Source organism: Leptidea sinapis, chromosome 40 (assembly GCF_905404315.1).
Source record: "Leptidea sinapis chromosome 40, ilLepSina1.1, whole genome shotgun sequence".
Lineage (NCBI taxonomy): Eukaryota > Metazoa > Arthropoda > Insecta > Lepidoptera > Pieridae > Leptidea > Leptidea sinapis.
Genome location: NC_066304.1, coordinates 7,801,407 through 7,818,117, shown reverse-complemented (window position 1 = coordinate 7,818,117; position 16,711 = coordinate 7,801,407). Strand labels below are relative to the sequence as shown.

The following is a 16,711-nucleotide window of genomic DNA, read 5'->3' as shown; positions in this document are numbered from 1 at the left end:
GATTTCTATGTTGTTATGTCTTGCCCTCTGTTCCTGTTCTCTTAATGTTTGTTCAAGACGGTCGAATTTCTGCTGAAGCAGCGTGACGTCTTCCTTTGTTTTTTTGAGACGCTGGACTTCACGATCGACATCTGTGATTTTGTTTGTTAGAGATTCCACTGATAGGTGTAAAAAATCCATGGAATTTTTTAAATCAGAGACGTCGGTCTTGATCGCTTTAAGGTCCGCAATGTCCGTTTGAATACATTTAATACTTTTAATAAGTTCCTGTAATGTGGCCGTTTCCTCTGTCAGGAGTTTAATTTCAGAGGCGAGGGAAGCCATTTCTACTAGACTAGGTGATGATTGCGGTCGCGGACAGGGTAACGACACCGACTTACATGCAGGACATTTCCAGGTATTTCTTCTCTCTCCAAGCTTACGGTAACCCGTTTCTGTAATTCCTGCGCATGGAAAGTCTAGGTGACCTTGACAATTGGAGCACTGCACACCATCTCTAAATTCGATGTAAACGTACAACGTATACATTTGAACATTTTAAACCACAAAATTAGTTATTGAAGGTAAACACAAAACGCGTGAAGTCGCGGGACACTGAGAGTAACGAGCGTACTAAAGCGTATATTCGTTATTGTTGACTCCGAAAACCATGCAAATGACACCCATGAAAAGAAGTTGGTAAAATTCATAGGCGCCATCTTGGATTTCGATTTTGACCCGATATTCGTTATTGTTGTCCCCAAAAACCATGAAAATGACACCCATGAAGAGAAGTTGGTAAAATTCATAGGCGCCATCTTGTATTTCGATTTTGACCCGATATTCGTTATTGTTGACCCCGAAAACCATGAAAATTACACCCATGAAGAGAAGTTGGTAAATTTCATTGGCGCCACCGCCTTGGATGTCGATTTAATATAGACCTTATATTTAGAGATGAACTTATAAATAACAAACCCCCTTTTTCATAGTGGTCCGCTAACTTTAAACAGCCGCTATGGAGTGTTTTTTCTCATTCTGTCTTAGGTCATTAGAAGAAGACAGAGTGAGAATTAGCAATGCTTTAAGTTAGCAGACTATTATGAATATGGGGGTAATTCTTCAAAAAATACAGAAGTATAATTTTTTGAAAATCTGACTGCGTACAAAATATGTAAAGTATCAAAGACAGTATTGTAGAGCTTATAAAAAATATTCATGTTTGTACAGCGATCTTTCCGAGTACAAGCTGCTGCTTACAACCGACACAGTGTCTACCCACGACGGCGGCCGAGCGCGGACCACAGAGTACATTATATAATATAGGTATATTCAAATTCAAATATTTTTATTCAAAATAGGATGTGACATCACTTATTGAAAGTCAAAAACTACCACCCATTCCAAAATGAATGCCTCAGACCTGAGAAGAATGGGCGCAACAAACTCAGCGGGCTTTTTTTTTCATCGAATAAATATGTTTACAAAGTAATATTGTACAATGCTATACTACTATGCGAATGAAGCCCTATCATTGAACAGGAAAAATCTATGCATACTCACTAGGATGCTAACCGGGCACTGTCGCCTAAACAAGCACCTCAGTGTGGTCGGCATCAGAAGCGACAAGGCTTGCAGGTTCTGCCTTGAGGATGATGAAACACCTATTCATCTACTCTGCGACTGCGGCCCACTAATGCATAAGCGTAACACAATCTTTGGCCACTACTTCGTACCACCAGATAGTGTTTGCAACACTCGCGTCAAGGAACTACTGCGGTTCGTAAAGGCGGTAGGGCTTGACGATGAGCTTTAGTATGAGTGGCGAACACAATAGTCCAATTCTGGACGCGGTGTTACTAGGAACCTTTTAGGACCAGGAAATAGCCACCCTCTTCAAATAATAATAATAATAATATTGTACAATTAAACTTATTATTTAATAGCCTGAGGGCGGTCACTCCAATCTCAATCTGTGGTATCATTAAGAAAGTCATTTATGTTATAGTAACCTTTACCACACAAACGTTTTTTAACAATTCTTTTGAATAACGTTATACTTTTGTTTTGAACATTTTCTGGGATCTTGTTGTAAAAGCATATACATCGCCCCACAAAAGACTTACTTACTTACTCGACTTAGCCGAGTAGTAGGCATCATAAGTTTATGTCTGTTCCTGGTGTTAACATTGTGTGACGTGTTTGCACAGATCCCCTCCGCTGAAATCGTAGTCTTGGGTGATTTCAACGGGCACAATGCCGAATGGCTTGGATCACGTACCACAGACTACGTAGGGCGATCTGTGCATAGTTTTGCATTGGCGTATGGTCTGTCCCAATTGGTTGAGTCGCCAACGCGGCTCCCGGATGTGGATAGCCACATACCGTCATTATTGGATCTTCTACTGACTACACATCCCGATAGTTACCAGGTCTCTGTCAACGCCCCTCTCGGAACGTCCGACCATTGCCTGGTCAGGAGTGTAGTGCCCATCAGACGCCAACGTCACAGACCACCAGCGACCCGGCACTACAAGTCAGGAGATTGGGATAGGATGCGTTTCTTTTTTGCATCCTACCCTTGGGGCAAGGTTTGTTTCCCTTCGGATGATCCTAGTGCCTGCGCCGTTGCAGTAGCCGATGTGATACTGCAGTGCATGGATATTTTTATACCAAGCCCTGTAGTACCGATCGGTGGCAGATCACAGCCCTGGTTCGATGCGTCAGTTAAAGCAGCATCTGACTGCAAAAAACAGGCGTATCGAACTTGGGTTGCGGCGCTGGGCACAAAGGGTCCGAACTGCAAAGTTCTTAAGAGGAAATATAACTGTGCCTCCAGATTTTTCAAGCGGCAAATCGCCCGTGCGAAGTCTAAGCACGTCGTCAAAATCGGCGAGCAGTTTCCAATTACCCGACCGGAACACGCAAGTTCTGGTCGTTGTCGAAAGCTGCTCTTGGTAACTTCAGCCAGCCGTCTATGCCGCCGTTCCACATGAGGAATGACACCGTGGCCCATACGGCAAAAGAGAAAGCCGATCTCTTGTGCGCTCTTTTCGCCTCCAACTCGACTCTTGACGACAACGGAAAAACACCGCCGACCATCAGTACAGTTCAGATAGAAAACTGTTAGACGAGCTCTGTTTTCGTTGGACGTCAGGAAGTGAAGTTCCATAGACGGTCGGCAGGTGATCTTCTGGTGTACCTAACACATAGATGGGCGGCGGCTATTGAAAGCAAGGGGGAAGGCCTGGCAGTTAGTCTGAATATAGCGAAGGCCTTTGATCGTATATGGCACAAGGCGCTCCTCTCAAAACTTCCATCATTTGGGCTTCCCGAGAGCTTATGCAAGTGGACCTCCAGCTTACTCACTGGGCACAGCATACAGGTCGCTCTCGACGGTATTTGCTCGAATCTTAAGCTCGTGAACGCTGGAATGCCCCAATCTATTTGTGGCAATTTTTAGTTTTGTCAGATTTAGTTTCATTTCATCACAAACTCTACCGAAAAATATCTTATTTTTGTCGGATTCGTAAACGCGTCCTTAAATCCAAACAACTTAAATCCTTTAGTGATGAAATACAAATATGCTTATTTGGTTTGTAAATTTCGTCATATCTCTATCTTGCTACCAACTGGCGCCAATTCTCTTTCATTATCTCGTGTACAGGAAAGCTGAAGAATATTAGCTTTTACATATTTGCGACGTTAATAAGTATCAAATATCACTGGGTAACGATACTTCCGTTTACGTTCTTATAAGCCGCTCACATTCCACAAAATACAATATTGCTAATCATAGCTCACTAGGCCTTAAAAAAAATTTAACATAAAATTTAAATAAAAGAATCCGCCTAAGTAGTATCGTTAATTTGCTCTTAAGAATTGCAGAGTTCCGTTACTTTGTCATGGATCCCACAATCGGAACCCAACCAAAATCTCACCAAACTATTTTTAATGTATATTCTTTGCAATAAAAAAAAATTTATCGAAATCAGTTGGCGCAATATTGAGTAATTCTCAAGTCGCGTACATTCTTATAGCAAATTTAAGACTTTCATGGTTTTCTCATGGTTGCCATTATCAGATCTGAATCAAATTGCAATGGAATCACACGAGAAGCACCAGCTTTAAAAAAATTATCAATTATCAAAATCGGTTCACCCAGTCGAAAGTTCTGAGGTAACAAAAAAACATACCGACGAATTAAGACCCACCTCCTTTTTTGAAGTCGGTTAAAAAGAGTTTAGAGACTGAGCGTTTGGATATATGATTTATTTGAAAGTTACATGATGTATATACAAAATCCTTAAAACTAGTTACCCAATTACAATCGTTACTTAAAAAATGACATGGTGTAGGTAAGCGTTTAGCGGAGCTTGTATTGATGCAGTATTCGGTATGTGGTCACGATAGAAATTTAACATGCCTAGAAATCGTCTTAAACCTTCTATAGTTTTCGGTTTTGAATATTCGGTAATGGCTTTAATCTTCTCTTCTGGTGGCTGTATACCGTTTTTTGATACGATGTATCCAATTAATTTTACTTGTGTTTGGCCTAAGTTACACTTCGCGGGGTTGATAGTGATACCGTTTTCTTCCAATCTTCTAAGAACTGTTCTTAGGTGATCGCGATGCTCAGTCTCGTTTGCTGAGGCTATGAGCAAATCGTCGATGAATGGGATAACGTAGTCTAATCCACGGAGCACTTCGTGAATAAATCGCTGAAATGTTTGTCCCGCATTCTTCAGACCAGGACACATAGGAGGAAATTCGAATAAACCCATTGGTGTGATGATAGCTGTTTTCTCTATGCCCTGTTCCCTGGTCTTCAAGTGTTGGTAAGCGCGGTTGAGGTCGATTGTGGAGAATATTGTTTTGCCAGACAGATGATGGGTGAAGTCCTTGACTCTCGGCACTGGATAACGATCGGGTTTGGTTATGCTGTTCAATCGTCTATAATCACCGCATACCCGTATATCTCCATTCTTCTTAGGTACTATATGGAGTGGTGAAGACCATGGACTCTTACTCGGTCTGCAGAGTCCTTGTTGCATCATATTTTTCAAATTCTTTCTTCACTATTTCATAACGATGAGGTGGAATGGGACGAGCACGGCAATGTAATGGAGGTCCTTGTGTTTCAATATAATGTTCCACGTTAATTTTTGGCGATAATTGCATCGATGTTAATCTCGTGGTACAGGGAATTCGGCGAGTATCGCGTGGTACGGGGCCTGTATATCGATACTTCGTATTGTGGGTGAGGTCGTTGACATTATTGGCGCGTTAATTTTAAGATTTGTGACGGCGTCAATTAATCTTCGATTTTTTAAGTCTACGATAAGTTGATTGTGGTTGAGAAAATCGGCACCTTATATTGGTTTCGTGACGTCAGTTACAATAAACTTCCACTTCCACTCGACCATACGGTCGACGCAGGTTGAGATCGAGTTCTAATGTTTTCTCACCATAAGTTGAAATTGTTGTGTTGTTTGCAGCGTAAAATTTAAATGGTAGAGGCGTTGCTTTCAGGCCTATTTTTCTTGGTAGGACGGATATATTAGCACCGGTATCTACTAAGAATGACATCTATGTTTTCTTGTCTGTGACAAAAAGGCGGTATGAAGTGTGAAGGACGCCGGGTTCCGCCGCAGCTAACGTCCGTTCTAGTTTCCCGATGGCTCTTTCTTAAAGCTGCAGGGCGTAGTACAACGTCGTGCTTCACTACCAAATCGGAGATGGTAATAGCAGTAAAGTGTTGGTGAGCTATTGAGTGTGCGGGAACGGTGTTGTGACGAAGTTCTATTGCGAGATGACGAGCGAAATCGGTGGCGATGATAGTGTTGAGATGGCCTTGACTTGAGTTCGGCGACTTCTAGTGATAGTTTTCGTATCTCGTTAATAAGGAATTGTGTGTGATCTACCTGATTTGACGTCGATGATTCTGGACCTGGTGCTGGTGGCTGGCTGGAGACGGCTGGAGGCAGGCTGGAGACGGCTGGTGGCTGGCTGGAGACGGCTGCTACCTCCTGGATTTGCTCCATCATCGTGTCAGCAAGCAACGCTAGTTCCTCCAGCGTGGACTTCGCGCTGAATGACTCGCTGACGGCGAGCACGGAGCAGACGTGGGCTGGCAGCAGCTTACTCCACATCATGCGGAGGGTGGAGTCGGTAACATTGTCCCTTGCAAGGTTACGCATGCGTCGCAGTAGCTGTGAAGGCTTCTGGTCTCCAAGCTCCATCTCGGCGAGTAGCTTCTGGAACTTGCGGCTGTCGGATTCTTCATACGAGACGTTCCTTGATTGCTGAATATTGTTTGTCTCTCGGTATGTTAAATAGGATGTCGGAGATTTGATCGATGTCAGCCTTTTCTAATTGGACGAGCACCATCTGTGTCAGCTGGGCTTGACTGCTCTTGAGATCATCGGTGGCGGCTTCAAAGCTGTGATACCACAGTCGCGGATTTTCCCGCCAAAATGGTGGTATGCGCATCGACAGTGAAATTCTGGAGATTTCTGTCGCGGTGGGCGCTGGGAGTGGCTGAGCCTGGTTTGTGTCTTCTATTTCTTCGTCGGGTTGATATTCCTCGAGCAGAGATTCGTCGAAAAGGAATTCGTCGTTTCGGCGAGCTGGTGAAGCTGTTCTTCGATGTGTAGCCTGGCAGAGGTTCGGTGTATTCTGTTCTGGCTTCCTTCCGTCGGCGTTCTAGTTCGGGTTCCTTCCGTCGGTGTTCTTGTTCGGGTTCCTTCCGTCGGTGTTCTTGTTCGGGTTCCTTCCGTCGGTGTTCTTGTTCGGGTTCCTTCCGTCGGCGTTCTAGTTCGGGTTCCTTCCGTCGGTGTTCTTGTTCGGGTTCCTTCCGTCGGTGTTCTTGTTCGGGTTCCTTCCGTCGGTGTTCTAGTTCGGGTTCCTTCCGTCGGTGTTCTTGTTCGGGTTCCTTCCGTCGGTGTTCTTGTTCGGGGTCACTACTTTAGAGACTGAGCGTTTGGCAATTAAATAAAAGAACTGCTTGACTGTGAGGAATATGTGGAAGACATATGATTTATTTGTAAGTTACATGATATATATACAAAATCCTTAAAACTAGTTACCCAATTACAATCGTTACTTAAAAAATATTTACAAAATCCTTAAAACTAGTTACCCAATTACAATCGTTACTTAAAAAATATTTACAAGTTCAGAAAATACACACCAATACTAAAGCTTACATTTTAACCAATAGTAAAACGTTTCATTCAATAAGAATTGAGAATAATATTATGTGTTCTATCTCGCTCTAAAACTAATGCTATCGCAGTTTGTGTAAACTCGCGTCGAACCTCGATCATACGATGTCAATGAGCATTCCGCACCTACTCTGTTGCTCATTGATTAGAATTGCATGAATAGCGATCGACGCCCGAGTCCCGACGCGTCATTCGAGGACGCTCGGCCTTGCTGTGCGGTTGTGTAACGCGGAGCATATGACTGATCACGTGAGTATATCTGCGGTCGTCGAGAGAAAGTACGATGCTTGAAACTCCACTGAGATGACTACTCGTGATCTGTATGATTCTATGAGTTGATGTACAGCATTATGAAATGGTTCTTATCAGAGCTAATATTACGTTATATAAAATAAAATGTTCTGTTCAGAACGAATCTTTCGGCATACGCTTATTACAGTTATTATGCACGATTACTATTTCTACGATCTATAAAGCTACGTTACAAGTTAGATATTAGACATTTGTATTTATTGATATTATTGGTTGTAGGTGTATTGTTTTCATTTCTGACTGTGTCCTTTCATCTGTCTCATTCTGACAAGCGGATCTTGTCTGGGTCATTTTCTGCGGAATTGTCAATAATTGTACCATATTTAATGGAAAATTATTAATTTTATTAAATTACTTACGCTTTTTTCATATCCATCTTATATAAATAAAATTACCTTACCGATGATAAGTCACACCATCTTTTTTAGAGTCGTTAATGAATTATTTAAGCACTTTTTATAGCACGCTTAGGCTTGTTGATTGACACACGACTAAGGAGAAAAGTGTGCTTACATTGTCTTTAAGCACACTTATGCCGTTCCACTGTCAGACTGCGAATGATATGTCCATATGTATAGAACGTCATTGACGGTAATAAATAAGTGTAAACAAGTATTGATAAAATATAATAGTGAAATATTCGCTAACAAAGACTTATTTTTTCGTTATTTGAATGTTCACCACTTAAGTAAGCCATCACTCATGAGTGACCAGTGTATTTGTGACTTGCGTTTGCCTTTCGAAGGAATCAAACATCAATGAAATGGATACTTACTAGTTTATGTACATGTGTAAATTGTGTTTTTAAGTTCGATAAGTAATTGTTATTGCTTTTTACGGTTAATTAGACATTTATTTTGTCTTTGACGTTTGCGTATAGGAGTTTTTTTTGAAGGTAAAACAAGATGCACAATATTGAATTTAAAGTTCAGTTCAGTTATACCAAAATAACAAGTGTTCGTAAGAATGAACATAGTGAATTTTTATTTCGTCGCAAATAAACAAATCAAATGTGAAGCCGATAATCCAGAGGTCAATGTACGGTGTCTGTACAGTACTGTTCACCGTTAGTACATTTATTTAAATATTTATTTTGTTTGAATGTTTCGCTTTTTTGCGATAGTTCTGTGGAAGTAGTATTACTTATATTTTTATTTATTTCATAGGTATGCAGTCCATACTGTATATATAAGATATATATCGATTAATAAAACGCATTATTTTCTTCAATTTTATATTTACAATTCTTAAACACTGTATACCTACTTAAATCTATATACACTAGAATCATTAGAACGTGATTCGTTTTATACAAAATTAATTACTTTTAAAGGAGAATAATAATAAAAACCTTACTTTATCTATCTTTAATCATAATAGAGCAGGTAATATTATGTTCTATGGACAGAGTAGAGAGAACAATTTCGTTGATTTAAAATAAAGCGCTTTTACGCTAACGTGGTCACAGAACTGTGTTATACCTATACACTAGGTACGTTGCATCGACCGTCTCGAGATTTTTTTTCTTAAATGTGCCCTACTGTTTGGTCGAGAGATGCGTTTCCGGCCTTTAAGGTGGAAGTATGCTATATTATTTTAGGTCCTTAAGTCGTATCGGTTCAGGAAAACTGCAGCCGGTAATTGATTCCACAATTCGGGTGGTGGAATCCGGCTGCTGATAGCAACCCTAATAACTCCTTTGAGTCTACTCTACGTGATACATGCGATAGAAGATGCAGAGGGATGAATTATTGGCTTAAATCTGAAAGAAAAATATCTTGTTAAGTGGGAGACTATCATTGTATTGTACAATATTTTATGCTCTCGCCAGAGATAATAAGTTTTTTCTCCTTTATAATTCGGAACCAGAATTCTCCACTAAACCAAACATTAAATTATGAATTTAAAATTCTGACACAAGGAGTTGACCGCATCGAGTAGTAATCCATAATATTATGAGCAGTTCACCAAGATCTTGCTATGATTTATTTAATATACGGGGACGGAATTCTGTGTCCCTTACAGGTTATTTTGCAAAAATTATAAGCATAAATTAAAAGAGAACATTAATGAATATAACAAAACGCTTGCGTTTTGTTATGTATGGTGAAGGAGTCACCGGTCGACAGCCGATCACTTGTCGTATCGTCTTGAGTCGTGGCTGGAGCGTGACTCTAGGTCGGAGGTGTCTCGCTCGTGCATCTCTATCTCGAAGTCGTCCACGGCCATGGGGGTGTCTGGAGCAAACAGTTAATATTATAGAGTTTATAATACAATTTTGTACATTCTTCCCGTGAAGATATGTCTGTAGGCGATTTCATGGGACTACTGTGTTTTATTTGATTTTGATTTATGAGGCGGTCTTTTAATCGGTATTGGTCCTTGAACCAAGTCTGAAATATGGAACCTTGCCCCATGATACTTCAGAGGCCACAATATGCCCTCAATTAAACGAGTTTTTAAAACATCCTTTAAAAATGGTTGAAACAAAGCATATCGGCACTCGAATGTATGTTCACACATCAACGCCTGCTGGACGCGATGTAGTGCATCGTAAATATTTTTAATAAAGTGACGAGACGAGCAAGATGTTCACATGACGACAAGTGACCCGAACATTACAATGTAGTGGCGTTTAGGATTCTCGAAAGACACTAAATATTTGAGAATTGTACTATTGTACTTTGAAACTTAATTTAAAAGATTTAAACAGTCGTTTACAAAGCGCACAATATGCGAGTGACGGCTGAGACGTTATTTTTTTTAATGAAGGAGGTAGGGTCCTCATAGCAGTCCACAAAAAACATGCCCCCGTTAGGAAATTGAAGTGGGTACTAATGAGATCCTATGGATTGCGATTAAATTTGGCCAGGGTAACTCAAAAGTGGAATTATGTATTTGTACTTTATGCCTTCCTCCCCCCGTTAAGTATGATTCTTTAGAAAATTTAATGAATAATGTAACAAATGTATACAACACAAAATGTCAAAAGAATCTATAGTTCTTTAAGTATGTGATTTCAATAGGCCGTACCTTCACTGGTGTCTCTGTACAGACCTAAACTTATGCTCTCTGATCCCTAGCTCTCCTACGGATAAAACAGACGCCTTGCTAATCGATTCTCTGTATTTCACCGAACTCCACCAAATGTGTACAATTCCAAACTTAAATGGCAGGTTCTTAGATCTAGTTATTTCAAACTCAGCTCAGGGGTTCCACAGGGCTCCCATTTAGGGCCCCTTTTTTCTTGGTCTTTGTGAACGATCTAGCGACTAAATTAAAATCCAAATTTCAAATGTCTGCAGACGACTTAAAAATTAATCGTTAAATTAAATCTACAGAAGATACGATCATATTAAAAAGTGATCTTGATACGAACTGCGATTGGTGTGTTAGTAATAGGATGGTTTTAAATTCCTCAAAATGTTTTTACTTAAACTTTTCTCGAAAACGAAATTCTTCACTACTTATTTACTTCATAAATGTGTGTACACTAACAGAAGTTTGTAGATGCGAGATTTAGGCGTCATGGTTGACACAAGATTTTAAAGAGCACATTGACTGCATTTCCAAAAAGGCATTTCGTCTTTCAGGTTTTGTGATAAGACAAACTAAATTTTTCAAAGACCTTGATGTGTCAAAGATACTTTTTAACAGCTACGTACGTAGTCTTTTAGAGTATTGCAGTTCGGTGTAGAACCTTTCTTATAAAGTTCATATTAAGAGGATACAACAGGTACAGTCGAAATTTTTATATCATCTTTCATATTCAAGTAATCTTTGTCGTCGGTTAGACTGCTACTCTAGACTTGTGCATTTTGGCATGACGTCTCTTAGCAAAGTTTCAGACCTTGTCTTTTTACACAAACTGATCCATGGCCACATAGACAGTCCTCTATTATTAAGTAAAATATACTTGGCTGTTCCACGGCATTGCAGCCGTATTATTAATAGGAAAACGTTCAGTCTACCCTCAACACGCACAAATTATGGTCAACATTCTAGTTTATATCGCATTTGTTCTCTGTATAATGAAGTCTGTCAGAAGGTAGATATATTCAATCCGTCAGTCCCTAAGTTCAGAAGACTTTTGCTAGAAAAAGCGGATTATTGGCTTGGGGACTGTGGGGTTGAATTGTGTTAATCTATAGCTTAAGTTATTGTTTTTACTTTTATACAAAATCTAGAATACATTTAAAAGCATGCTCTGTTCACTTCCAGAAAGACGCACTCGCCCCTACATGTTAACGTATTTTTCTGTTTTATACAATGTTAAGAGTGTATCCCGTTTAGTGAACCTAAAAAAAAAACGGACGAGACGAGCAGGACGTTCAGCTGATGGTAATTGATACGCCCTACCCATTACAATGCAGTGCCGCTCAGGATTCTTGAAAAATCAAAAAATTCTGAGCAGGCCTACAGTTGCGTTTGTCACCTTGAGACATAAGATGTTTAGTGTCATTTGCCCAGTAATTTTACTAGCAACGGCGCCCTTCAGACCGAAACACAGTAATGCTGCACCAACTTACGTAATGCTGACACATTACTGCTTCACGGCAGAAATAGGCGACATTGTGGTACACATTGTCTGGTCGAGTGGCTCACCCAGGTGGTCGAGCGTGACGCCCATGGCGCGGCGCAGCGCGGGCAGCGGCGCCACGTGTCGCGGCGGCACCCGCTGCAGCATGGCGCGCAGGCAGTTGGCGGCCAGGCGCGCCGACTCGCGCTCCGCCCCGCCCGCGCGCGGCGCCAGCGACAGGTGCCACGGCGGGGTGGCCGACAGCCTGCCACAGGGACAGGCAGGGGTTTATGGAATAGGATGATAACCAAGCGCAAAAAAAATACTGGGAGAGTTTCTTGCGCCATTTCTTCTCTCTCAGAGGTGACGTTAAAAATAATTCCAAATGAATCAATTTTCAGAAAATAAATGCCTTTATGCTTTTACGGGTCACATGATGTTGAGTGATCACCGCCGCACACATACTAATGCAACACCAGAGAAATCTTCCGCCAATTCCTCTGTGTTCAACTTAATCAAAAAAGAGCAAAATAGAATTCGAAAAAAATTTGGTAATCCGCTTGATGAAATCGAGTTCAAGTTGCTGAGATTTAGGTGTGAGATACTTATAAATTCTTGCTATAAAAGTGACACCGACAGAGTAGAAGCTAGTGTAAAGTCAAACACTAAATATTTCTGGACATACCTTAAGCAACGACGTAATAATAAGTGTGAATTTCCTGCATCTAAGGTTTACAATAATGAAACTTATACGGATGCTGTATATATGGGATCAATTTGTGAATCATTCCACCAGTGTATATAGCATGTCTATTTCAGATGTTTCATCCTTTTCTGACCAGATATCAGACAGCATGCATAATTTTAATAAAGTTTCTGTTGTGGATAATTTAACTTTCTCTGTCAAAGATGCTAAAAAAAATGATGCTAAATATTGACATAAATAAAGGTGTCGGAGCAGATCAAGTTCCACCAGTCTTTATCAAAAACTGTGCTAAGAGTCCAGCGTTTCCCCCTACTATCATATTTAATAGATCGCTATTTTTGGGGGTTTTCCCTACGATATGGAAAAGTTAGTCTTATCGTACCTGTTTTTAAAGATGGTGATAGAAGGGATGTCACAAAATATCAACCGATTTCTAAGCTGCCTATACTGGCAAAAATATTTAAGTAACTTGTTTGCCCTCATATTAACTGGCATATGGAGTCTATTTTAACCATGAGGTAGCATGGCTTCTATAAAAAAAGATCCACTTCGTCGAATCTAGTCACTTATGTTGAATATTCATCATCTCAAGTTGATAGAAACATACAAGTAGATGGACTATACACGGACTTCTCTAAAGCGTCCGACCTAGTCGACCACAATATTCTTATTGAGAAGCTAAAGTATTATGGTTTCGTCGAAAATTTTGTTAACTGATTTGCCTCTTACCTAAGAGACAGACATTTTTTTTGATATGACAGTAGTTTTGTGTGGTTTAGAATCTTCTATCTCGTATACAACGCGCTATGGAGTGCCCCAGGGATCCATTTTTGGTCCAATGCTTTTTAACTTATTTATCAATGACATAGTAAATTGTTTTGTCAGTTCAGAAGTTTTGCTTTACGCCGATGACCTGATAATCGACCAATTTGTGCGATCAACTCTTTAAATGACTCCTACTTGTTGCAGGATGATCTAATTGTTTAAGTCGCTGGTGTATTGCTAATAAAAATGGTAATGAATCATAATAAATGCTACTGTATTTCGTTTCATAGAAAAGTTTGTCCGACTCAATAATTCGTGTATAGTATAAATGGCCGTAATGTTCAAAATGTAAATTATTTTAGAGACCTAGGTATCTAGGTTATAGATCATAATCTAAGCTTTATTGCTCATATTGATGATATATGTAAGAAAGCAACAAAGCTCACTGGGTTCATTAAGCGTAGCTCCAAAGGCTTTCAGAATTCGATCACTAAATTATTATTGTTTAACGCTCTTACCAGGAGTAAGTATCCTTGAGTATGCTTCAGTTGCCTGGAATCCTCACTACAATACACATTCTATGAGAATTGAACGAATCCATAAGCGCTTCCTTCACCATGTAAGTTTTGGCGATAAGTTATGTAATATTAATTGTAGCTACTATTCTAGACTCCGACACTATAACTTATTAACTCTGTCGGATCGTAGAAAACTATTAGACGTGTGTTTTTTACATAGACTTTTCAATGAAGCCTTAGATGCGTCTGACTTACTTTATAAAATATCTGTAAGAATTCCACAGCCGTATAGTCATGTAAAAAACTATATGCCTTTTAAAGCTGGCGTCTCAAAAACAAACCTAGGGCTCTCAGCACCTATCAATAGGATATTAACTTTATTTAATAGTATAAATAAAGTTCTCGACATGGATATAGTAGGTGATAGTTTTCCTAAATTAAAAAAGAAGCTAACGGACCACTTTCTATCACAATACAGTGACGAAATAGTTTAGTATCTTTTTAGTATTGTATATTATTTTATTCGTATTTGCGTTTTTGAAAATTTTATTATTAGGTTTTTTTTTATTTATTTTTTAAGTAAGCTCTAATTGTGTATTGATGTGCCTCCGGAAAACATACAGCATTGTATATGAAGAAGCAGTGTATACTTGCCATCTAATTACGGTCTATGTTCTCTGTGGAGTATGTTATCTAAGCTCTCATGTGTCAAAATGTCATCGAATGTCAATCCAGCTAGGACACGAGTAACCGTTGTCACTTTGAATATCATAGCGTTGTGTACTTTCGCCGCGTACGGTCGTAATCCATAAATATTATAATAATCCGTTAATATTTTTGAAAAATCATTTTACAAAGTGTTAGCATAACTTATATTGCATTAATACATATCTATATTACTGTATTTGTGCGTGTTCTTATACCGGAAATCTACCGTAATGAATCACGCGCCTAGCGAGGTCGATGAAGCCATCGAGGCAAACCGACCCATCGTTTCTAATTCACTGACGATCGAGAGGGGACAAGGGAAGGAGGACTCCTCGTGCTCCAGCAGTTCGTAAAGTGCGTCGGACGAAGAGGAACCTCCACGCAAGAGATCAAAACTAAATGCTCAGGTAACCGTCGATCCCCGGATCGACGCGTTATACGAACAGGTCAGTTTCCTTACAAATTTAATTATGCATCAACAATGTCAATCAACATCAAATACAAATATCAATGCGAAACCCACAGACGTGATTGAGCAACCTGAACATCATAATGATAATTTTTTGACCAATCCTTGCACGATTACACCAAAGTCATTAGATTTAGGTATTTGTAAAACTGATTTTGATGAGAAAAAAGTTCTTAAACCTGCCGATGAACAACGTTTAAAGCAGTTAGTAAAATTACAACATTTTAATTCATCTACGAGGGGAGGTCAAAAAGTTCGCGGAATGACTGGGAAAAAAGATGAAATGATACATTATGTTATTTTTCCTTTTCAATATATTCCCCCTTAACACGAATACATTTTTGGGATCTGGCATATAACTTATTAATACCGTCGAAAAAATAGGTTTTGTCTTGGGCGTCAAAATACGCCGAAATCGCCGACTTGACTTCATCATCGTCTCTAAATTTTTTTCCACGCAGCTCTTTCTTCATCTTTGGGAATAAATAAAAATCGCTAGGGGCCAGGTCTGGACTGTAGGGTGGATGGCGTAGTTGTTCAAAACCGCATCGATGAATGGCAGCCGTCGCAACATGACTCGTGTGAACGGGCGCGTTGTCGTGCAAAAGGAGTACACCTTTTGTCAGTTTTCCTCTTCTTTTTTCTTTAATAGCTTCTTTTAATCGGTCCAATAGGGAAGCGTAGTACTCTCCCGTTATAGAAACACCACGTTCTTTATAATCGATCAAAAGAATACCTTCAGTATCCCAAAAAATAGTCGCCATGATCTTTCCGGCCGATTGCGACACTTTAAATTTTTTTGGGGGTGGTGTGCCTTTTTTGTGCCACTGCATCGACTCCTGCTTTGACTCAGGCTCATAGTGGTGAACCCAAGTTTCATCACCGGTTACAATTCGGGCCATAATTTCTTCCCTAACTTCTCCACAGCGGTCCAAATACTCGCGGGAACAGTTGACGCGCTCACGTTTTTGCAGCGGCGTGAGCATTCTCGGGACCCACCTTGAACACACTTTACTCATGCCAAGATGTTGATGAAGAATATTTAAAATTGTGGTTTCTGATACTCCAACTGATGCTGCAAGTTGTTTCTTCTTCAACCTTCCGTCTTCCAATACAAGTTTTTCAACTTTTTCAATGATTTCCGGCGTAGTGGCCTCAATGGGCCGTCCAGGTCGAGGATCATCTTCAATTGACTCCCTTCCTTGCTTGAAAAGGCCGTGCCATTTGTAAATCATGGTTTTACCAGGAGCAGAGTCTCCGTAAACAGCTAACATCTCTTGCAAAATAGTTTGAGGCGTTTTTCCTTGTTTGGTGAGGAACTTTACGACGGCGCGATGTTCAATTTTCTCCATAGTGGCTAGTTTGTTCCCGATTTACTTGTTCACTCGTTTGTAACTCGAAAGCTAATGACCCAATTAGGCTAGAAATTGGCATATATAGTAATTATGAGTTACTCAAGTAGCGGCTACCTGGAGGAGCGACCTCACCCCCGCCAACCCCGCCATTCCG

General features: G+C 40.1%; 1 protein-coding gene across 4 annotated transcripts in view; it reads right to left on the bottom strand.

Annotated features, from left to right (window-relative positions):
• Positions 1 to 8,196: 8,196 nt before the first annotated feature.
• The window catches only part of LOC126976326 (bromodomain-containing protein 7-like), a 28,471-nt gene continuing 19,956 nt past the window's right edge, over positions 8,197 to 16,711 (bottom strand). The window contains exons 11-13 of one of the 4 annotated variants that reach the window (XM_050824609.1): positions 12,123 to 12,301; positions 9,637 to 9,754; positions 8,716 to 9,279 (exon numbers count right to left, since the gene is read on the bottom strand). In XM_050824609.1, the coding sequence (XP_050680566.1) occupies positions 9,651 to 9,754; positions 12,123 to 12,301 (283 nt within the window). In that variant the 3' untranslated portion in view covers positions 8,716 to 9,279; positions 9,637 to 9,650. Of the gene's footprint in view, positions 9,755 to 12,122; positions 12,302 to 16,711 lie in introns of all 4 variants that reach the window. The other 3 variants (XM_050824612.1, XM_050824611.1, XM_050824608.1) reach the window with 3 other exon arrangements.